At 44.9% G+C, this 23,199-nt stretch overlaps 1 protein-coding gene across 1 annotated transcript in view; it reads right to left on the bottom strand.

Annotated features, from left to right (window-relative positions):
* The window catches only part of HUNK (hormonally up-regulated Neu-associated kinase), a 109,658-nt gene extending 87,626 nt beyond the window's left edge, over positions 1-22,032 (bottom strand). Inside the window, exon 1 of the mRNA XM_068270484.1 lies at positions 21,372-22,032. Within this exon, the coding sequence (XP_068126585.1) occupies positions 21,372-21,475 (104 nt within the window). The 5' untranslated portion in view covers positions 21,476-22,032. The remainder of the gene's footprint in view (positions 1-21,371) is intronic.
* Positions 22,033-23,199: the final 1,167 nt, after the last annotated feature.

The raw sequence follows: 23,199 nt of genomic DNA, 5'->3' as shown, positions 1-23,199 counted from the left end.
CCAGGCCAGCGTGCGCTCCACTGACGTCACTTCTTGCGGCGTAGCAGGAAGTGACGTCAGTGGAGCGCACGCTGACCTGGAACGAGGAAGAGGTGAGTAATCCCCGCCCGTTGCCTCTTACAAATAGCTGCAGCCAGCCCGGACCTTTTTAAAGCTGGAGGGGAGCGGAGGACGGGGGACCCAGGCGAGGGAGGGGGGGGTCCGACCCCCCTCCCCGCCGCTAGGCCCAATACCCCCCTTCCTGCCCGCTATCCCCTCCAGCTCGGGCGGCCCCCCACACACACGGACGGGCGGGTGCCGCCCCCCCAGAAGTGCCGCCTGAGGCAAAAGTTTCACCCCGCCTCATGGGCGGGCTGGCCCTGCTGTCGAGGGACTGGTTAAAAATTAAGGAGAGCCTCCAAGCTAATATTACCAATTTATGTGGATAAATACTCTACAATCACTTCACCTAACCTACCCATCACTCCTACCCCCAGTGATATCTGTGTTACAATCTCTGTGGCTAAACTTGCCCTCCATTGATATCTGCACCACCTAATGCTGCTGTTTGAGGCTGCTAAGTTTTCTGGTGCCCAAATTATACACTGGGCACTGCTATAGCCACAATTAACACTGCGATCAGTGGTGTAACTAGAGGGGATGTGATCACAGTGTACCCAGAGCTATGGGGGGGCCCAACTATGAACCTTCCCTTCCTCTGATACAGGGGACTATACTTCAGATCAGGTGTTTTTTGTGGCTACACCTGTTATGAGTATGAAGCTCGTGAGGGCCACACTTGTTTTATGACCCTTGTGAGGTGGCCCTTCGGGCCTCGGGCACCAAGGGGAGACAAGGGAAGGGGTGTCAATATTGGTGGGGGGGGCATTAAAGTTTAGCTGGCGGGCCCTATGGATTGTGGTTACGCCACTGCGATCTATGCAGCACCCATATTACTAGCCAGCCACAAAAATGCCTATTTTGCTCAGAGATCCTCCAGAACCTGCAAACCATCAAGCTACACAGTCAATCATCAGTACGTGGGTGGGGGAGGGTAAATGAGGAATTGTCTAATACAGTCATTAGCTATTTCCTCGAGTATCAGTCAGCAGGGCCGGTTCAAGTAACAATTGGGCCCTAGGGCAAAATTAGCCTGGAGGCCCCCCCCAGCAGACACCCCCGACCAAAAAGCGTCATTAGAGGCCCTTTGTTGCAGCCAAATTTCCCTCCTGGGCCCCTGAGCTGGCTGCTGACCCTCCCCCAATCACCTCCCAACTTAACAGACTCTGCAGAGTCCCTGGGGAGCAACAGTTAAGTTGGGGGAGGGACACCTTGTGGGCCCCTACAGGCTCTGGGGCCCTGGGGCAATTGCCCATTTTTTCCTATGGTAGCTCCGGCCCTGTCAGTCAGCTGGGGGCTGCCTGTCTTGGTATGGAGGTGATAAGAGTTGATAAACCCATACGGCGAACACTTGATGGTCCCATCAGATCCCGAGGTCTCACTGCTATGGCCAGATTTACCCACAGATACTGCAGAGAAATTAACTTAGCATTATTCCTTTGTGTAATTAAGTAAACTAAATGTGAAGAATCCAACAGCTTCTTTATTTTCGCCTTGACAGATTGCGCCTTCTTCCCATGTTGTAGGTATATGTGTTGACTGGTTTATGTATTTTTTCTTTCCTGGTAAAGCGGTCCGGAATGATTCATAATTATTTCCTGCCATGAACATGTAACACCAGATTTTAAAGAAAAGCATTCTGCCGGGTAAAAGGCATCAACGTCATTACAAAAGCTGCTTCCCATACATCAGTCAGTAACGGGTGGTACTGCGAGTCTTCTTTATTAGAGGAATTGAAGTGAAAAGAGCATTAGCTATATACATGAAGGGGTAAACAAATTCCGAACCTTCTGACCTCCTTTAGTACCAACAACAAAATTTCCCTTAAAGTGGACCTCCGCTGTAAAGAATGACACTTACTATGACTGTATATTGCATTTTTGTTTGATCATTCAGAGCTAGTTTACACTAGGCCTGCTGCCTAGTATACATTTAAAAGTTCTGCAAGCTCATTTGGACACGGCATAAACAAAAAAAAAATTCGGTTGAAAGGGCGCAGGAAATAGCGGTAGTAGGATATCTGTAAATTTGCCGATATTATACTACTTAATTGATATAGTGAAGTATCAGCAATATTTGCCGATATTTCTCTATGACCTAACCTCTCCCTACTCTCACACAGAAACACCCCCCCCCCCTCCCCCGGTGATACCTAACCTTAAACCTCCCTCCCCCTGGTGTGCAACTAATCTGAACTCCTGTGGGTGCCTAACCTTAACACCCCCCAGTTGGCAACTAACCATAACCCCTCTAGCCTTAAAGGACAACTGAGGTGACTTGACATAATGAGATAGACGTCTATATACAGTACCAAGCACACAAATAACTAGACTGTGTTCCTTTTTTTCTTTCTCTGCCTGAAAGTTAAAGTGAGAGTTTCTGTCCAGGTCAGGACCGGGTTGGACTGGGTCAGACTACAGCATAACCCTCAATGATGCGTAATTACAGCCATAAAACATTTTCCTGTCAGTAAATGGCTTCTGAGAGCAGAAAAGAGATAAAACTGGTCAACAGTTCATAGATTTGAGCTCTAACATACTTCAATGAAGGTGTCATTGAGCAGATATAATATAACAGTAAAAACTTCAAAACTAGATTTAAATATAAAATAAAACTGTGGGATATCTTAGTCATTTTTAGGAGAATGAGGATAGATACAATTGTTTTTATCATCAGTTTATTTTCACCTCGGATGTCCTTTAACCACCCCCGCCCCCCCTTCCGCTCCCCCAACCCTAAACCACTTAGACAAATTTGGCCGACCACTAAATAGTGGGAGCCGAAGCTGTCCGCCGCTATTAGCAAACACAGTTCGCATAGTGGTCCTGCAGCATTTAGCTGTTCCGTGCTACTCAGAGCGGAGGGCCGCAGGCAGAGGGTTGTGCAGATTGGACCTCATGTATTAAGAGCAGCTGTTTTTCTGGATGACATTATGATGGTCAAGCAACAAGAATGCCTACAACAGGTTTTGTAGGGAGGCTGTGATGAGGCCAGATTAGCCAGCAACAATGATTCATCACAAATGTTTATATACATAGACAGAAAGACGCATCCCTCCGCACGGAATTATTATATGACTATCCCTCAGCGAACACACCCAGCTCTGAGTGCGTTTCACGCTTATGTAATCCTCTATCACAGCCCAGGGATCTAAACCATGAATTCATACATTCAAACATAAACATTCATTTGTTAAATGGGATAAGGATGGATTTGTCTCTTCACATAGTAATTATTTTGGGCTGTGAAACTAGCATTTAAGTTATTTTAACTTTTCTTTATATTAGCGCTTGCTTATTGTTTGACATTTTAAAGGTTTCGTATAACATAAAACATGTTTCTATAAAGCACCACCTACATGTGGCAAATACAGATGAGTTTGGGAACTGTCGTGGTGGGGCTTAAAGTGACTCTAAAATAAACCTGAACAATATAACTATGTAATGATAAAGGACACCTGAAGTGGGAGGGTTATGTAGGTTGCCATATTTATTTTCTTTTAAACAATACCAGATGTCTGGCAGCCTTGCTGATCTGTTTGGCTGAAAAAGAGTCACACACCTGGAAGCATGCAGCTAATCCAGTCTTTAGGGCCTGTTCATACTTGCTGCGTTTGTAGAACGCGTATAAATTTAAAGAAACGCAAGTTGAAAAACGCATGCGTTTTTCTTGCGTTTGAATGCGTTTTCTATTGCGTTTTGCACAAACACGTGACCCAGGGGGAAAAAAAGAATTATGGGAACCGCAGAGGAAAACGGAGGCTAAAAACGCAATAGTACGCGTTTTTGATACGCGTCCATAGACTTTCATTGCGTCCGTTTCTATGCGTATCGCACAGAACTGCATGCAGCAATGCGGATGAGAAACGTATGCGTCTCATACGCATACATGTGAACTACCCCATTAAAAAGCATTACGAGCCGTTTCTATGCGTTTTTGGTACCAGTACGCGTTCCCTGAAAACGGCTAGGAACGCATATAGTCTGAACAGGCCCTTAGTCAGAAACATCTGATCTGTGTGCTTGTTCAGGGTCTATGGCTAAAAGTATCAGAGGCAGAGCATCAGCAGGGCTGCCAGCAATGTGCATTGTTTAAAAGTAAATAAATATGGCAGCCTCCATAACCCTCTCATTTTTGGAGTCATTTAAAGTGGACCTGAACTCAAAACTCCTCTCTGCTCTAAAAGATACACAACAGCATAATAACCTTTAAACAAGAAACATTAATTTGTTACAGCTGAAACAAATCCTAAAATAAATCTGCAGTTTCTACTTCCTGATTCATGGAAGCAGACATAGGGCTTGATTCACAAAGCGGTGCAAAGTGTTTGCACGCCTGTGAAAAGCCCTTTATCACGCCTAAACTCAGTTTAGGCGTGATAAGAAGTAACTAGCGCGAATTTTCCGCGCGCAAAGTTTTCGCGCGCGCAGCACCTGGCGCTTCGCGCGAAGCTCCTATTAAGCCCTTTGGGACGAAGAGCAGCACAAATCGGTGATAACTCAGTGGTGCAAAGGTTATCACGCCTAAAGTCTTTTAGGCGTGATAACTGAGTTATCACCGCTTTGTGAATCAAGCCCATATTGTTTACAGCCTGTGCTTTCAAATGGGATTATCTGCATATCTGCCATAGGCAGTCATGTGACACAGGGGAGGATGAGATTACAATTTGTGATTAGACACAAATGAGGGGGAATTACACAGGCTAAACTCTCTAGATACATTCAGGGTGCATTTCACTATGTTTTCCTTCTGTCCTGTGCAAGGGTTCAGGTCCACTTTAAAATACCTACAGCTACAACTGCATTAATTTTTTCTTTTTTTGCCCAGGGGAATAATATGCAAATCCGTACTGTTGCCATGAGCAACATGAGATAGTTCCTCCTCTTTGACCTTACAAGCCTGTTAAGGTGTGTACACATGTTGGATTTGCGCAAACGACCCATCGTTTGGACGTCCAAACGACCGGTCGTTCGGACGTCAAATCGGGCGTGTGTACAGTCTGTCGTTCAGCTCAAGTCTGCACTTATCAGCTGAACGACAGACTGTACACACGCCCGATTTGACGTCCGAACGACCGATCGTTTGGACGTCCAAATGACGGGTCGTTTGCACAAATCCGACGTGTGTATGTACCTTTAGTCATGGAATGTGAAGGGTGTTTTCACTGACCAATGTGGAAGCCCCTATCTCCTCACTCAGTTCCACTTTACCTTATAACATGATGCAATCTCTAGAATAAATTAAATCTTAGAGAAGCAGTGCAGTAACCCATGATTATGTAGTTTTCCACCTGTTTTTATGAACCATGTTTGCATCTTGGCTGCTGTAAAGCCAGTTTAATTATCAGTGTCGGAGCACATGCTTGGCTGTGCGGCTCTCCAAAGAGGCAACTGTTGCCAAAGTTGGATGTAATTTATATAACTAGGGTCAGGTTAGAGGTGGGGATTGGGAGTAGGGATGGTCGGAAATGTCAATTCCCGATTCTGCAGAAATTTTGATTTCCGCCAATGCCGATTAGCGGTTCCACGGATTTCCGATCGGTTTCCGATTTCCGAGTAGTGTTTTTTGGGTCATTTTTTGCATTCTCTGATTGGCCAAATACTTCCAAGTTGTTTCTGCATTCTGTGATTGGTCCATTGATTTCGAGTTCTGTAATTGGGCTAAAATTACTGAATTGCAGTAATGCAGTATTTCTGCAGAAATCCGATCTCCGAGTTCCATTTTCCGATTTCCGATCGGAAATTCGGATTTCCGATGGGAACTCGAAAATGTCAATTCTACGAAATCCGAATGAGCATCCCTAATTGGGAGGCGTAAGGCTGGGGCTTCATGTGTCCTTTTTTATTGGTGACAATAAACCAATAGTATGCTTCTAACCACTTTCCAAACGGTTCAAAACTTCCAAACTAACACAAATCATTTCCTGGAGTTCAGCCTTATTAAAGAGATGTTATCAGACCCCCTCTATACAAGTAATGGAGGTAATTTTGAGATTCCTGCAGACACTGCAAGTTACAGCTTATGTGATAAGTTCCGTCACAATGCTTGTTGGCAGGGAAGCTGTAATCTCCGCAGAAGAATAACGCCATCGTACATGAGGCTGTGCCTTAATGACCCATTCATGAGAACCAGACTAATGAAACTGGATGAGTTCTTAATCTAAGTTTATTTGTCAGTTTCTAAAAGTGGAAAAAGAGCAGGTCTTAATTACACCTATAAGCTAATTTCAGGAAGCAAGCCGTAATGACCTGCGGTAAACGGGTGAAATTCGATTCTTTTCCTATTGGCTGGGATCATTACTGAACTGCTACCAGCTGTTGTGAGCAGAGAGGGCTGCTAAGAGTGGAAACTGCCAGAGAATATCCAGTGGGGGTGTCGCCCTAGTGTATGTTTATTTGGCTACATCCACAGGTCTTCCTGTTAAATTAGAGCCATCTTCTGCACTGGGTTGAAGTTCATGGGAATGCAGTCTACTCATTCCACTGACCCAGAAATACCCCAACGCTGTCTGTAAGGTAATCCCAACAGCGGATCCGTGCCTTTCTAAAACAATAACCAACGTTGTTACAGACTAAGAGCGATTGCAGCAATTGGATAGAAGCGGCTGAAATATGCATGTATTTCTTCCTAAAATGTCTGTCAGATGTGGATGATATGGGTAAAAAGTACATGAAGGGCAGTGGGGTTAAAAAAACCTCCTAGCTTGTCAGGAACACGCCTATGCTGGTGTTGTCCTTGCTAAATTGTACATTTTGTCGACGAAAAGGGCAATAACTTGAGTTTAGCTCTTACACGGAGAGTCTGAAGGGAAATTTTAAACAAACAGATACTTACCTAAGAAGACAAAGTAGAGGGTGAAATGTCACCCTGGAACAAAAAAACACAGAGACACCGGGAGAAAGGCGCTCAAAACTTTGGCTCTTTACACAGTGAGGCACTTTATTTGGCCTGAGGAAGTGGGTAGGGACCCACGAAACACGTTGCCAGTGCTATTAACGTTCATTTTATATGACTTTGTCTCCATTGAGGTAAGCCACCTCAAACTTTATTTATTTTATTGTTTTTAATTCATTTTATCATTCTGTGGGCACCTTTTTATCCTGTTGTACCTACCTAAGAAGAGGAAAGGCTCTGGGTCCTATAGAGCCTTCCCGTTCTCCTCACAGTCCCCGCGTTCCCCCGTTAGCGGTCTATGACACATGGGTGGTAGAATGCTCTCTTCCAGGCTGGGCTGGCTTTGGCAGTCTTCGGAAGCACTCAGGCTTTCAAAGACAGGCCATTCCGTACTGCGCACGCGCGAGCACTCTCTCTCGTACATGCTCAGTACAGAGCCGCCTGTCTTCGGAAGCCCAAGTGCTCCTGTGGTGGGAGATTTAAACCGAGAAGCCTGTGGAGGAACGAGGAGAACGGCAAAACTCTATAGGACCCAAAGCCTTCCCTTTCCTTAGGTAAGTACCGTATCTGTTTTTTGTTTTAAATTTCCCTTCAGATTCACTTTAAAGTGAACCTGAGGTAAGAGTGATATGGAGGCTGCCATATTTATTTCCTTTTTAATAATACCGGTTTCCTGGCAGCCCTGCTGATCCATTTGGCTGCAGTAGTGGCTGAATCACACCAGAAACAAGCATGCAGATAATCTTGTCAGATCCGACAATAATGTCAGACCTCCATGATCTACTGCATGCTTGTTTAGGGTCTATGGTTAAAAGTATTAGAGGCAGAGGATCAGCAGGGCTGCCAGGCAACTGGTATTGCTTAAAATGAAATAAATATGGCAGCCTCCATATCCTTCTCTCTACTTTAACTACATTAGGACCAAGCCGATTGAAATCTACACCCTGTTTTGGTGGTTACCTGGCTGGCAGGGCGTAGATTTCAATCAGCCGCCGCTGCCTGCACCCGCCATTTCCGTTGCTCCTGCCGATCTTGCCGCTTATTCCCCGTCTGTCGCCGTAGCTTACTGAGTTCCTGTGAGCCGGTCAGGAGCTGATTTCATTGGCTCCTGGCCCTGTCTTTCAATGTAAGCCGCTCCTATTGGCTTACATTGAAAGACAGGGTCAGGAGCCAATGAAAGCGGCTCCTGACCGGCTCACAGGAACTCTGCCGTCATAGGCAGAGTGTTTGGCTCAGGATCCCGATGTGCGGCGGTGACGGCGATTGTGCGGCAATTCGTCATTATCTGTCAGGATTCTGCCATTTCTGTACAGTCAGAGGTTTCTGGTCCTTAAGGGGGCAGAGACCGCTGGTACTTAACTGGTTAAAGAGGACCTGTAATTAGATATTATTAGTATTTATATAGCGCAGACATGTTCCGCAGCGCTGTGCAGGATACATAGTTTTGTCACTTAGGGCCCTTTCACACCAGAGGGATTTTTCGGCGTTTTAACGCCACGGCCGAAGTTGGCGTTTTGCTAGGTAAAAGAAAGTCCATAGACTTTCATTTTACCTTTCACATCTAACTCGGCGTTTTGGAGCGTTGCATTTCAACGCTCCCAGGAGCTTTTTCAGGGCTGTTAACAGCCGAAGTTGGCTGTTGGCGTTTCAATGATAGTCAATGGAAAACGCCAACTTCAGCGTTTTCAAAGCCTTTTCAAAGCGTTTTACAGCTATCTTGTTCACTTATTTTTATAGAAGAAAAAAAAAAGGACGTTTTCATATGGGCTGTAAAACTCTTTCAAAAGGCTTTGAAAACGCTATGTATTGGCGTTAAGCAAAAGGCTGACTTTCAGCCTTTTCTACCGCAGCCTCTAGTGTGAAAGAGCCCTTAGTAGAATGCACAAATTATTCAGGAAACACAGTTTTATGGTAATTATCCTGGTTTCAGCATCAGAAACACTTCCTATAGCTATATATTGCTGTATACTGGTATGTAGCCCCGCCCTCCTACTGAAGCTTAGTCTAGGCTTTTTATTATACTTCCCCCCCCCCCCCCCCCTGCCCCAAGCATTCTGGAAGACCATCTTTCCTACTGGCTTTGGAGCGCTCATTAACCATACATTCCGCAGAGATCACCTGCCAGTATTGTTTTGAATCCGATCAGAGCACCGCCTACATGGAATTTGTGTGAATTGTCTCTGGGCCCCCAAAACTGGCCCTAAACTATGGCGGTAACATTGGATTCTTAAAGTGAACTGAGCACTTTAAGCACTGAGCACTAAAAAAACATTCTAACTCTTCTTTTTACATTTAAATGTTTGTTGTGCACCGGGAAGGGGTGGGGTAAAGGGGCAGCTCCTACAGCTAAAACCAGGACAAAATAAAGTGCAGAAAAAGAAAAGATGCTTGGATCCCTAAGGACACTTACCAATACGAACTGTTCAGCGTACTTTATAAACCGAGATGGAAGATGTATTAATAATAATAACCTTTTGCGTCTTTTCTGATGAAATCTGTCCCTTTAATTGCAGCCTTTCCCCCAATTTATTTAATTACTTCAACTTTGCAGATGCCTAAACAAGCTTTGACAATAGCTTAGATTTAACAAAGCTTCCCACGTGTGGCTTCAACCACACTGCCATCTAGTGGTCGACAGCAGATGGTACAAGCGCTCTGTGCAGTGTATGTCATCATGATTGTTTTTGTGTTCTACCAAGCGTACCAACTAAAGCTGTTTTGTTAAAGCAGAAAGAACAGCCGCAGGCAGGCTTCTGTTGTTCCTTAGAACACGGTTTGCTTCTCCGCCACTGAAAAAGAAAAATTGGGGCTGTTTGGTGAAGAAAAGACTGGAGCGCACACAGCGCCGGGGATACAATAGGGGATCTGTTTATGCCCCATTCCCCAGCATGCCATGATTTCTTACTTATTTACAGCGGATGAATAATACAGAGCCGAGCTCCTGCCAGCTCCGAGATGCAGTTTGGAAAATGTAAGCTAGTATTACTAAGTAGGCCTAGCAAAATTACAGTGTTGGCCTGCGCAATGCGAAATTGCACAGCCATTGTTGCTGTTTTGCAGCCCGGCAGCCCCCCTGACCCAGTGACATTGCAAAATAACAGTGCAGGCACCGTGCCACCCGCTGCCGGAGATGAAGAAGGCAGGAATTCCCACGGGCCAATGGATGAATTGCTGCAGATAATGGGGTCTTTTCATAACTACAAAACGCTTATCTGCCGCTATAGTGGCAGGCTGTGTTCTGGTACAGGTTGTCCCAATCTGAATGCAAGCTAGCCTAGCACCAATTACCTGCAGCACTCAGAGTTATGTAAACACCTGAAGGTGTAATTGACAAGTACAGAATTATTGTACAGCTCAATACAGAACAAGTAACGTTCCGTTTTAACCCCTTCCCGCCAACTAGCAGTCTAAAAATCTACTTATCATGAAAGGATCAGTGAATTGCTCAGTTTCTAGTACTGGAAGAAGCGGGTCACATGACTTCCCTGCTGCTTTTTGCAGCTGCCCAGGTCAGGAGTAGTTCTATGGGCAGGGACAGATTTACCATAAGGCACTGTAGGCTAGTGCCTACAGGCGCACAATGATGGAAAAGCGGCTCAATCCCCTCCCAGAGCGCCTCCCTTCCTCCTTACCCATGTAGAGCGTAAATGAGAGGTTACTCATCCAGCCCTCTGCATTCCTCTGATGAGATCTCCCTTTAGTCGGGGGCACCACTAGCTACTTAATACTTAGGATACCTCTGGCTACCTAATGCTAAGGGGCACCTGTAGCTACCTATGATGGGCAAGGAAAGGGAGAAGAGACAGCTGGGCCCGCCAGCACACTTGCGGTTCAGCAGATGTTTGTAGGTTCATGAAGGGCAAAATTTAGGGTACTAGGACATCTGTGCCTATAAGCTCCTGAGATGTAAATCCGGCCCTGTCTAGGGGGGCTAGTGATGTAGCACCCCATTCCAACTTGCAGAGCTGGGAATGGGAGTATCTGCAAATATGCCCCCCCCCCCCCTCCCCCGCCCACAACACCTAATCTGAAGGATAGGATGGATTTCTGTTTTGGGGATTGAGTAAATAGTAGGTGGAGGGGCCCCCTCCCCAATTTGCCTGGGCTGCCCCCCTATAGCTATGCATCTGGATGTGTCCCAGACCTTTATATAGACATGCTTTGGCTGGATCGTGTAACGGTTAAGGGCTTTGCCATCTGACCCAGGAGACCTGGGTTCAAACATAAAGGAATGATTTGCATATTCACACAGTGATGCATCATGGGAGTTCCCACTTGCTCACATAGACCTGATTAATTCCATATAATTTCTGTTTTAAGAAGGAACGTTTATATTTAGCATAACTTTTATAGTGAAGGAACTTTAGATTTCTTTTAGTCCCTTACAAAAATCTTGCTGGTCCTTCACACCCATGACTAGGGATGACCAATGATATGCAAATACTTCCGAGTTGATGCAAATAAATGTATGCAACTTTCTATGCAAATATATGCAGCTGGGTTTAAATTGATTGGCCCATTTTCAAACTGCAGATATTTTCATACAGAGTTGCATAAATTTGCATCAACTTGGAAGTATTTGCATATCTTTGATCATCCCTACCTATCACATAACTATGCACACTATACAACATAACTGTAAATTGCACTAAAGGAAACAAAATAGGAATTTATTTCTGCTGAATCTTATGGCAAAATTAATAGACTGCGTTTGTTTTTCAAGACATTTTGGCAAGCTTAGAAATATCGGAAATAAGAAGTGGATGAGCTTTCTTGACATCCAAGTGTCCTCCTCATGTCACTATAGTCTTCTAGTCATCCTGACATTCTCAGCCTTCTTCTTAACTGCTGAAATACCACCATCTAGTGGACAATTTCGGTACCACAGTTTCTGTAGTATCACAATAAGTGATAGGTAATTATAGAGATAATTATAGCCGTGTTAGTACACTCCTGGCTTTAATAAGGGTTGAGGGCTGCATGTAATTTTTTTTTTTTGTCTTCAGAGATTTTCTTTGTCAGACTGCAAGAATCAGTGTTTTCACATACAGTTTTCAACCTTCTTTTTATTGCCACTGAAAAAAAAATACCATATTGTTCCTAACGCTAAAACATTTTTAATATAGAACATTTTTTTGCTGAAGAAATGTGATCCGCTTTACTGGCTCTGAGCCCATCTCCTTATTCTCTCATTAGCATACTGGGGTGCAATTAGCCAGACAATGTAATGGGAGTTTAATGATACCCTGCATGTGACTACAAAATGAGGTTGATGGTATCTATGTACAGAGCACTTCCATAATGTGGGAGCACTGAGGCAAGTGGCAAAAAAGCCCTTGGCAGGAAAGATAACAATCTAGAAGCAGACGTGATCTGATCCTCAAGTTTTAATTCAGGAACTTTAAAGAGGAACTCCAGTGAACATTTTACTGTTGGCAGGTGATGTAGCTGCTGCATGGTTTTTGGCATTTGGAAACAGCTGTAAACAGCTGTAAACAGCTATTTCCCACAAAAGTTCAAACTTTTCTTGTGGGAGGAGTTACTTGTGGCAGAGGTTTCGCCACAATATCAGTCATACAGCACCCCCTGATGGTCTGTTTGTGAAAAGGAATAGATTTCTCATGTAAAAGGGGGTATCAGCTACTTATTGGGATAAAGTTCAATTTTTGGTCGGAGTTTCTCTTTAACCCAGGATTGAACTTCATCCCAGTCAGTAGCTGATATCACCTTCCCCAGGAGAAATCTTTACCTTTTCTCAAATAGATCATCAGAGGGGTCTGTATGGCTGAGGTGAAACCCCTCCCATAGTGTGATGACAGTTTCCTCTCTGTGAACCTTCTTGCAATGTGGGAAATAACAGCTGTTTCCAACGGCCAAGTAACTAGTAACCTTTTAGCCTATCGCATTGTTAGGGGGTGTGGTTAAAGATAATGGCAGTTGGTGCTCTCTAGTTTTTTGTTGTCTGCCAATAGTAAAGATGATGACGTTCAGGTCATTGTGGATCAAACAACCTGAACGAATTACATAGCGAATATCAATTGTTTCTTGGTCTCTATTCTCTTTTTTGACTTCTCACTTTCCAATTGTAATGATCCGCTCAGCTGGCTGCACAGGCAGACAGCTGTTTGACCATTCCTCAAGTCTGTGGGCTGCAGGTCTCTGGAAGAGAGACCTGTCTTTGCTTTGCAGGTTTCAGACCTGTTCTGCTGCTGAGGAATTTGCATACATTCGTTATGCAAATCGCCTACCTGCCTCCTTTGAAGGCTGGCAGTATAAAAGCCATGTTCTCCCACAATCCTTTGCTGGTCATGATGGTTTGTTAATACACTCCTGGAGTGTCAGCCTTGCTGTTGTTTGCTAAAGATTATCTTAGAGTATTACTGGGGACTGTTTTAGGCATTCCTCTAGTACAGTCAGGTTGTATTATTTGTATTGCCTGTTCTGTCTTCTGTTTGTCCTTGCGATTGCACTGTCGCCAGCGGTAGGCGATGGTGAATCGTTTGTTCCAGAACTTGGATCACACTTGCTCTGGCGGAAAGAGCAGTGGATCCTGCTAAGCTCTTTTTCTGTACTTGGATCACACTTGCTCTGGCGGAAAGAGCAGTGGATCCTGCTAACTCTGCTCGAACTGCTTCCCTACTTAGTTCACACTCGCTCTGGCGGAAAGAGCAGTGGAACCTTCCTGTCCTGTCTCTGAACCTAGATCACCCTCGCTCTGGCGGAAGAGCGGTGGATCTTATTTGACCTATTCCTGTTTCTGTTCATTTGTCTGTCTGGATTGCACTCGCTCTAGCGGTAGCAGCGGTGGTTCCTTTTGTACTCTGTCTGGGAGTGTAGGCCAGAGTTGCGGTTGCTGCTGGCTGCTCCTTCTCTCTGTCTTGTCTGATACGAACGCTTGCTGTAGGCTCAGTGGGGTAACCGTTAAGCAAGCGTTCGCGTTCCTTGTTTCATGTTTTTGTGGCATTGGTTAGTTAGGGTGGCGTGCTTGTCTCTGTTGCGCTTATCGTGCGGAGACCGCAACGTAAATGCGTTCGCTGTTGCGAATGAGTGCGGTGTTCGCGTTTAGCTAGCGTTTGTTATTTTCCTTGTCTTCTCATTGTTGTTTGCTGTGCCTTTGCTACTCTCGTGCTCTGTCAAGCTCAGTCTTGTGTCACTTCTGGCAATCGCTTCTCTCACGATTGCGTTCCTACTTTGTTTCTGCTGTTGTGTGTTCACCGTCGCGGGTTGGCGACTGGATTGGTGCACACACATACATTCTGTCCCTGTGCTCATTCTCATTGGCAATCGCAGCTCTTGCGATTGCGTTCTCATTTGGTTTCTCTCGTACAATTCCTAACTGGCATCTGTGGCTGTGCAGAGGATCTGTTCCTCTGCACTCCACGGCTCCATCTGCTGGCAGGAATTCCCCTCTACAGGTGCATTGCACCTCTTGCTGGGTTCTCTCAGATTATACGCTTGTGGAGGATTTCCACAGTGTCAGCGCACATCCTGTGCGCTGACCACGGAGAGAATTCCACAATCGTTACACCAAAGTATTGATTTTTTTCCCCCTTGTACTATTTTTCGGTAAAGTTCATCCTTAAAGTGAACCTCCGGACTAAAAATCTACTCAGCAGAACTGAAAAGGCTTGGTGTTTCTTTAATAGTTTCACAGCATCAGAACTTTGTTTTTCTTACTAAAGCATCATTTGTAGCTGCATTTTTACCTAAGCTCCACCCATCAAAGAAAAAAAGCCTGGGCTTTTTTTCCCTGATGCTGTGCAAAGCATGATGGGATTTCCTATGTTGTTGTTCACGTTGCCTAGCAACTGGGAGAGGTGCTCAGGACACAGGACAGTTGGAACTGTGTCTCATGCTCCCTGTGACCTCCTTTCAACCAAAAAGATGGCTGCCATCATGAAATCAAACATTTGCCTGTTCTTTTAAAACAAGTTGGGTAAGAGATTATATTACCTATCTATTTTAATTAACATAACTAATGTAACTTAATGACAGTATGTTTGTTTAGGCTGGAGTTCCTCTTTAAGTTGCAGAAATTGATTAATCAAAAAAGATTGCAAAGAAAACAACTACAAAAGTAGTGCAGTCGCCCTGAACAGCCAATCAGAATCAATGATGTGTTTACCAACTGAAGCCTGATTGGCTAAGGCTGCAACTGCTCCAGTTATGCTCCAGAGGTCTGTACACCAAAAAGCGACTCTACAGTACGTAGTCATTCCTCTCTTAGAACCTGTCCTCACTTGTGCGCTGTATGCAACGCAGGTAATTTGGGCACTGGCGGGCATGCAGTAAAAGGTGCGCCGCATAGTCCGCAAACTTAATAACGTCACTCATCATGTAATTTGGGAGCTTCTGGCGCCTGATAAATACCATAATAGATAGAGCCGTCACCCAATCAATACAGTAATAGCCAGAGTACATATCAGCAAAGGGGAGTATGCGGTGCTGATATCGGTGGAGATTGCAGCAGGGGTGTAGGTGATTAATAGGCGTTGCTAAAGGGAGTTAGTGTGAGAATAGGGTTAGGTTTAGGGATAAATATTGTTAGCGGGGTGGTGTTGGCCACTCATTGGTAGAACAGGCCTTGTGTGAAAATAGGGTTAGGTGATAGTAAAATTACCGATTAGTCTACTATTGGAATTAGCCACTGCCCAATAATAGAATATTGAAAGTTTTACCAATATTCTTCAAGCAGTTTTCCCCAGCGCCCAGAATACTGGGCCACCTTTTTTTTCAGGTGGCTGTTGCAACACGCGGCCCTGCTCCTTAATATGGTTGCAGTCCCGTTCATTTATAATGAATGGAATTTCACTACATTGCTCAAAAAATGCACGCAACCATGCCTTGCGATACTACTGTGAGTCGCAACGCATAGATTGAAACATCACACAGTGAGGTCTATGCATTTTCCTATGCATTTGTGGATTTTGTATACAGTGTGTAGTTGAAAACACGATCAGCAACGCACAGATGGGGACGAGGCCTTGGCTGATGCCTTAGCTATGGGTGGATGCTGAAGGATGGATGGATTTATATGTGTGTGGATGTGTCAATCGATAGATGGGGGTAAGATGGAGGGAAGGGAGGATGGATAGATGGATGGATGAATGGGGGGATGGATGGATGGATGGAAGGAAGGAAGGGAGCATGGATGGATAGATAAATGGGGGGATGGATGGATGGATGGAAGGAAGGAAGGGAGCATGGATGGATGGATAAAAAGCAAGGAGGGATGGATGGATGGGGGGGGGGGGGGGTGGATGGATAAAAGGCAAGGATGGAGGGGGATGTTTGGATAGGTTGATGGATGAATCAATAGTTGGGGGGGGGGGGGGGGGTTGCAGATGGATGGATGGATTGGATGGATAGATGGATGGATGGATGAGGACATTGCTATCGCAGCAGATCGGACCGTGCAGCACATCCTCTATGTATTCCAGCTCACCTGACTCCACTGATGCCATGTGAGTAATGCTGCCACGCGGGCCTCCATGTGTTTTCAGGCTGGCTTTGCTATGAGCGTTCTGAGGCAAGTCACATGGAAATGAGGCACATACACATGCAGCTATGAGAGTATTACAATAGTGCTTTTCAATCCGCCAACTCTGCGATTATCAGGGGGGCTAATATGACCCGCTGCAAACCATTCCAGGCTGTAAATCATGGCATGCTGGGAACTGTAGTCCCTCCAGTAACAGGAAACAATACTATATAGTGACTTCTAAAACTGAAAACCCAGATGCACTAATCCTGTCTGTAAATAATGACCATTTTTAGGTTACCTTTTTTTAGTGTGTGGCAGCGGAGTAGCTATGGAGCTCTGGGCCCCAGTGCAAGTTTTACATTGGGCCCCCCAAGCATTCTATACAGAACAAATCATATAGCGCAACAAAACCTGCCAAGGACAACCACAGTATGGGAGGTGTAAGCAGAGAAGGGAAACAGTTTGGTAATGAATGATTACCACTATTCAAAGCATTTATAGAATCGACCATTACCAGCACAGCACCATTGAAGAGCTAATGCTGCGGTCGAGGGAGGGCCCTTAGTGGGCCCCTCCGGTCCAAGGGCCCAGGTGTGGTCGCAACCACTGCATCACCTATTCCTACACCACTTGGCGGTGGGGGAAGCTTTAGAAGCTAAAAATCCCATTTTTCAAATAGGGGTCATGTGGGCGGGGCCACTGGGTCTGCTGCCACTGCTTGGTTTGGCAGCATCATCATGCTGTTAAGATCACATTGTGCAGCTCTGTAAATCTGTTTTGCTAGAAGTGGAGCATGTGTGTCTCTCGCTCTCCAAAAAAAGTAATTACCGTAATCTTACATAAGCTGATTAAAGGAGTATGTATTACCGCAGTGCCACATAAGCCGCTAATAGTGAAATATTGGTAATGTAAATTTTATCATGCCTTACTCGGCACCTATCCTAACCTAAACCCTCCAGTTTAAGTGCCTAACTTTATCCCCCCCCCCAACCCCCCCCCCCCCCCCCCCACCTAATGCCTAATCCTAAACCCCCGGGAGTTGACTAACTTTATCCCCCCACCTAATGCCTACCCCCTCCCACCAGGAGTTGACTAAGCTTAACCCCCCACCTAGTGCCCAACCCTAACCTCCCCCATAAGAGCCTAAAAAGAGGAACCTCTACCTTATGCCTAGCCCTAACCACCCTGTAAGTGCCCAACACCTAATCCTTAACCTTAACCCCCTCCCCCAAAAGTGCTTAACACTAATGTAAAACCGGGGCGCCCAAACTACCAATAGTTGTAGCTGATCTTCTACAATGGGATACAATCATTCAATTCTATGTAGAAGGCGATTGGCTACTACTTGCATCAGGTGCCCCAAAAGACCAGCCGGACGCCCAATTGCTAAAATGTAACACAGGCGTCTGTAAAACACCTGGCGGTTGCGGTGCCTGCCGACCTGATCTAGACCAAAGAGCTTCTAATCATTAAAAAAAAAAAATCATTCTCTACAGAGCATCGTACCTTCACAGTGCTAGGTAACCATGTTTGCCAGGAACTCGTGGGTGAACAGAGGCGCCAGCAGGATAAAAACAATCATTAAAAGTTTTAAAATATGCTGGGTGGCAGTGGTGGACTTACCTCCAAAAAGCAGACTAGACAACTGTCTGACATAAATGCATAAATACTTTCTTGGTACCCTAATGGATGCAACGCGTTTCGCGGGTCAAAAGTCCACTTCATCAGGCAATAGGTAGGGGACAAAACAGTAGCTGTCTAACAAAACGTGTAGCGCCTCTGTCTCCAAGGCGCTATACGTGTTGTGAGACATCTGCAGTTTTGTCCCCTACCTATTGCCTGATGAAGTGGGCTTTTGACCCGCGAAACGCATTGCATCCATTGGGGTACCAAGAAAGTATTTATGCATTTATGTCAGACAGTTGTCTAGTCTGTTTTCGGAGGTAAGTCCAGCACTGCCTCCCAGCATGTTTTAAAACTTTTAATGATTGTTTTTATCCTGCTGGCGCCTCTGTTCACCCACGAGTTCATAGCGTCCACTCCTGGTGGAAGGGGGACCCACCCCTACTTTTCTTCCATTCTACAGAGAGCGACATCTTAACCCTGAGTGAGGACAGGTTTAATCTCCTCACCTGCATTTACAGTGGTTGCCTTAGCGGTGACCCTTGTTTGTGAGTATAATCTTCTCACTTTTTCATTGCACCAACTTATCCTCTGCATACTACACTATATTGGGCTCTCGGTGTGTCTTTGGTATGTTTGCCAGGAGATGGGCTATAAGAAACTTTTGCAATCCTCATGTTATCCAAGCTATCACATTCTGCCATCACATGTCATAGATATTAGCGATATATTCCGCACGTGAAGCGGCTGTTACCTAGGACACCGCAGAGTACAGATTCTTAGAAACACAGCTCTGACAGACCGTATCACATCTCTCTGCCTGTGCTAATTATTATTATTTCCAGTAATTATCTTTTCCTGCAGGAACAAAGGGAGTAGCTTACACATGACTAACGCTACAAAAAGGAAATCACGGAGCTTAATGGTGGTGTCTGGGTGCCACTTGGCATCATGTCAGGGCATAGCAGTAATACACAGTCCTTGCAGCGTGGTAAAGATACACCGGACATCTTGCACTATGGAGCTGTCCCTCCTGGGTAAAAGCGGACCTGAACTCTTGCACAGGACAGAAGGAAAACAGAGAGAAATGCACCCTGTATGTATTTGGAGAGTTTAGCCTGTCTAAATGCCCCTCATCTGTGTCTAATCACAAGTTGTAATTTAATCTCTCCCCTGTGTCAGCTGACTGCCACAGCAGATAAGCTAATTTAAAAGCACTGGATGCTTCCATGAAAGCAGGAAGTAGAAGCACTTCATATTTATTGCAGGATTTGTATCGGCTGTAACAAAGAAATGTTTTTCTCAAAAGGTTATTATGCTGTTGCGTATGTTTTAGAGCAGAGAGGAAGTTCTGAGTTCAGGTCCGCTTTAACCATATGTACACCAAATACAACAAGGATGGTTCTAATTACTTGCAGCCTGCAGACAGTAATATCACACAGATAACAGCTACAGACGCACAGCTTTGGTGCACTGCAGGTCAATACACATATAAACCTACTGAAGGATGATTTACCACTGCCAATATTCTCCAAAAACCAGTCATCTGGGACCAATAATAACAATGCAGATCTTAGTTATCTACTGAGGATGACAGGCGAAGAAGAACACAAAAGAACGAGCAAACAAAGAGAGACCAGAATTGGAGGTTCATTCTTATTCATCTCTTTTTTTTTAAAACCGAGAATGCTTCCTAGCAAATGCAACACAGCTTTACTTTTGCATAAGAGCCATTTACACCATCTTTCACCCATCAGGGCTGTGTTTCCGTGAGACTCTTTAGAGAAGATTGCAGATTTATGAAGACAGGTATAAAGAAACCTAAAGCAACAGTGGCTGCCAGAGCAAGGCTTCATCTGTTAGACATCTATTGGGTTGCTCGGGGTAACAGATTTTCGTAGTCGGTGTCTTTGCATCTTTCTTTGTGCATCAGATTGAAATGCTGCTGCTCAGAAGTGTGGAAACTGTACTGACCATGGTCCATGTGGGGGAATGAAAGGGTGAAACATCCTCAGAGTTTATTGCTAATCTACACACATGCAGCAATCTGACTGCACAATCTTGTCTTGGCCACTCTCCCAACAATCTGATTGAGCAGCCCTCATCTTTCAATTGACTACTTTAAATATCGAAATATTTCACATCTCAAATACAGGAAAATGTCACTGTTATAAAGAGATTGTAAGTTTGTACAACTACATTGCGGTGTGTGTGCTCTATTTTGAGCAACTGTTTCAGCCAGGTTGAATTTATATAGAATGCATACACGCATCCAATTTTTATTGGCCAATTTGAACACATCCATGTATGATGAGCACTTAGATTCACAATCTGCACACAGTTTTTGAAATCTGTTGATCCTCATACTACATAGAGGTAGTAAAATTGTTCAGTGATTGGCCAATCAATATTGGATGTATGTGTGCACAACTATTAGACAGGTTCTCATATTATAATTGGGCTGGCAAGATTGCTCAATCAAATTGCTTGGTGTTGCCAGCGGTACTCAGAACATACGCTAGAAGCTAAAATTAAGCATGGTACAAACTTTCAATAATAATTGGCCAATCACTGACCAATATTACCACCTCCATGTAGCATGAGAGTCAACAGATATTGAATATTATGAGCAGATTGTGTAGTTAAACCCTCATACAACATAGAGGTGGTAAAATTGGTCCGTGATTAGCCAATCATAATTTAAAGTGTGTAGACTTTAGAATCCTACCTCGCTCACTCTCTGCGTGGATTTTGTATATTATCCTCTTTAGCGTATGGGTTTCCTCTAGACACTCCGGTTTCCTCCCACATCCCAAAAACATAGTGGAAGTTTAATGAACCCCCAAAATTGTCCCTAGACAATCGTAGGGACATTAGCTTGTGAGCCCCACTGAGGGATAGTTACTGACATGAGTTATCAGATGTACACACTGCAGAGAGTGTTTCAACACAACACAAATGCATAATAAACAATAACAATAAAACAACACCAATAGTAATAGAAAACATCCCTGCACAGTGAAGAAACAGCATATCCAGCTGATACCAGGGTGTCTAACATGCAGTATATGATTTTTTTTCTCAGCACATTTTTATTTTAATGACTTCATTTAATGCAGAAGCAAAGCATGCGTTTTAAAAGAAAATGATATTCCATTGTTTGAGAATCTTGCAAACAGCATGCATTGCAAAAGAGGTTCATTATTTATTACCGCCAAGCTTTAGAATGAATTGTGCCACATGTCATGAAATGAATAAAATTCAGCATTACTTGTTGCCCAGCTCGTCCTCCTCCACGCTCCAGTCCAGGGGCACCTTCTCATTGCCATTACTCTCGTCCAGACAGGGTGATCTCAGGGCAGTCAGGACAACCATGCTTGCTGCGATGTGACTAGCTTAAAGGCATCAGATGATGTGCAGCACCGTCTCCAAGCCCCATAAGCTAGAAGAGAAATCTCGTGCAGCCAATAACACAGCGACGGCGGCCCCTGGTTGGTTGTCGAGAGTCACATTGTCAACTTGAGATTGCATGATTTCCTGCATATGAACAGAGGCCGTGCTATAGATCAGGGAAACAGACATCGGTATCTTGTTGCTTAGCAACCAGCGACTAGGAACACAGGACCAGAGACAACAAAATAGTGGGGAGAGCTACGTCGTGATCAGGCTGAGCGAGAGACAATAGAAGCAGGGAAGGGAACATAAAAGCCGTGAGCGTTAGAATGAAACAGTGCGACGGCTGGTGGCAAAACACTGGACGGCGTGTCACCTGGGCACGGTGGGTTCGATGCTGCGACTTACTATGATAATGTGTATTAGAAATGTGAAACCTTTGATTCCATGTTATTTACACAGGTGGTTTGTACATACGCTGCAGGTTAGGCAGTGTAGGCCAGGCTTGGCATATGTGCAGCAAACTGCTGATGTATTCCTAAGGCTGCCCTAACTGTACAAGCATGATGCATCCTCCCATATGCTTTGTTACCAGACATGTTGGCTTTGCCATAGATTAATTTGCATGCGCTGTAGAATACTACTACATGAAACCTCTTAGGGTTCATTCCCACCGGGCAATTGCAGAAAAGTGCACACGGTTCTTCACTGGAAACCATGCACTTCATTTCCACCAGTGCATGTGCGTTTTTATTAAAATGTACTGCTGCCTCCACACAGCAGGGATCAGTGAATAATGGCGCACAGCGCCTATGCATAAAAATGGCGCCGCATTAAAAAGATACGCTTATCACTATTTATCGTTAGTACTGCATAATAATGGCGCACAGGGAAAAAAGAAGAAAAACGGCACACAGTAACGTTATTTATCAATAGCCCCCTACATAAGCCAAACTGCAGACGTTATTTAACTGCAAAACGGTGAATGGATTTTAGGCACCACCAGGGGGTCTTAGGGTTAGGGAAAGGTACAGGGAGGGTTCTGTGTGAGAGTAGGGTTAGGTATAGTTACAGTACAATATACACCACCAGGGGGGTGGTTAGGGTTAGGCACCACCAGGGGGGGTTTAGGGATAGGTACAGAGAGGGTTCTGTGTGTTAATGCTAAATAACGATAAGGCTTTAACGTTAAATAACAATAAGGCTTTAACGTTAAATAGCGATAAGCGGCAAACGGATTAGCGGCAACACTGTGCGCCATTATTCACAGGCGCCATTTTCAGATGGACGCACACAGCAACCCAAGAGGATAGAAGAACAAGGCAAGGCACACTGGGGCGATTAGGAACTTTAGGAGACAGTTGATGCCTAAGTTCATGTTTAGATATCCTAAAAAAAAAATGGGTCATACGCACAGGGCACAACTGTCGCCACAAACACGTGGCATGCGCATGTTGCGGCGACAGTTGCCCCGTGTGTATGACGCTGGTGCCACGAACTGTCGCCGGGAAGTGAAGTTGCCGTGCGATTGAAAAGTTCAATCGCCGGCAACTTCTGTCTCCGCAATGGTCGCTAGTCCGCCACGCGTACTGTGTGTGTATGCGGACTAGCGACGGGAGACAAACGCAAGTGAATGGAGCATCCGGCCGGGGGATGCTCCCTTCACAGACAGCTTCCGCCGCATCTCTGCCTTTCTGGCAAGACGT

Source organism: Hyperolius riggenbachi, chromosome 2 (assembly GCF_040937935.1).
Source record: "Hyperolius riggenbachi isolate aHypRig1 chromosome 2, aHypRig1.pri, whole genome shotgun sequence".
Taxonomy (NCBI): domain Eukaryota; kingdom Metazoa; phylum Chordata; class Amphibia; order Anura; family Hyperoliidae; genus Hyperolius; species Hyperolius riggenbachi.
This window is presented reverse-complemented; position numbering and strand designations above follow the sequence as displayed.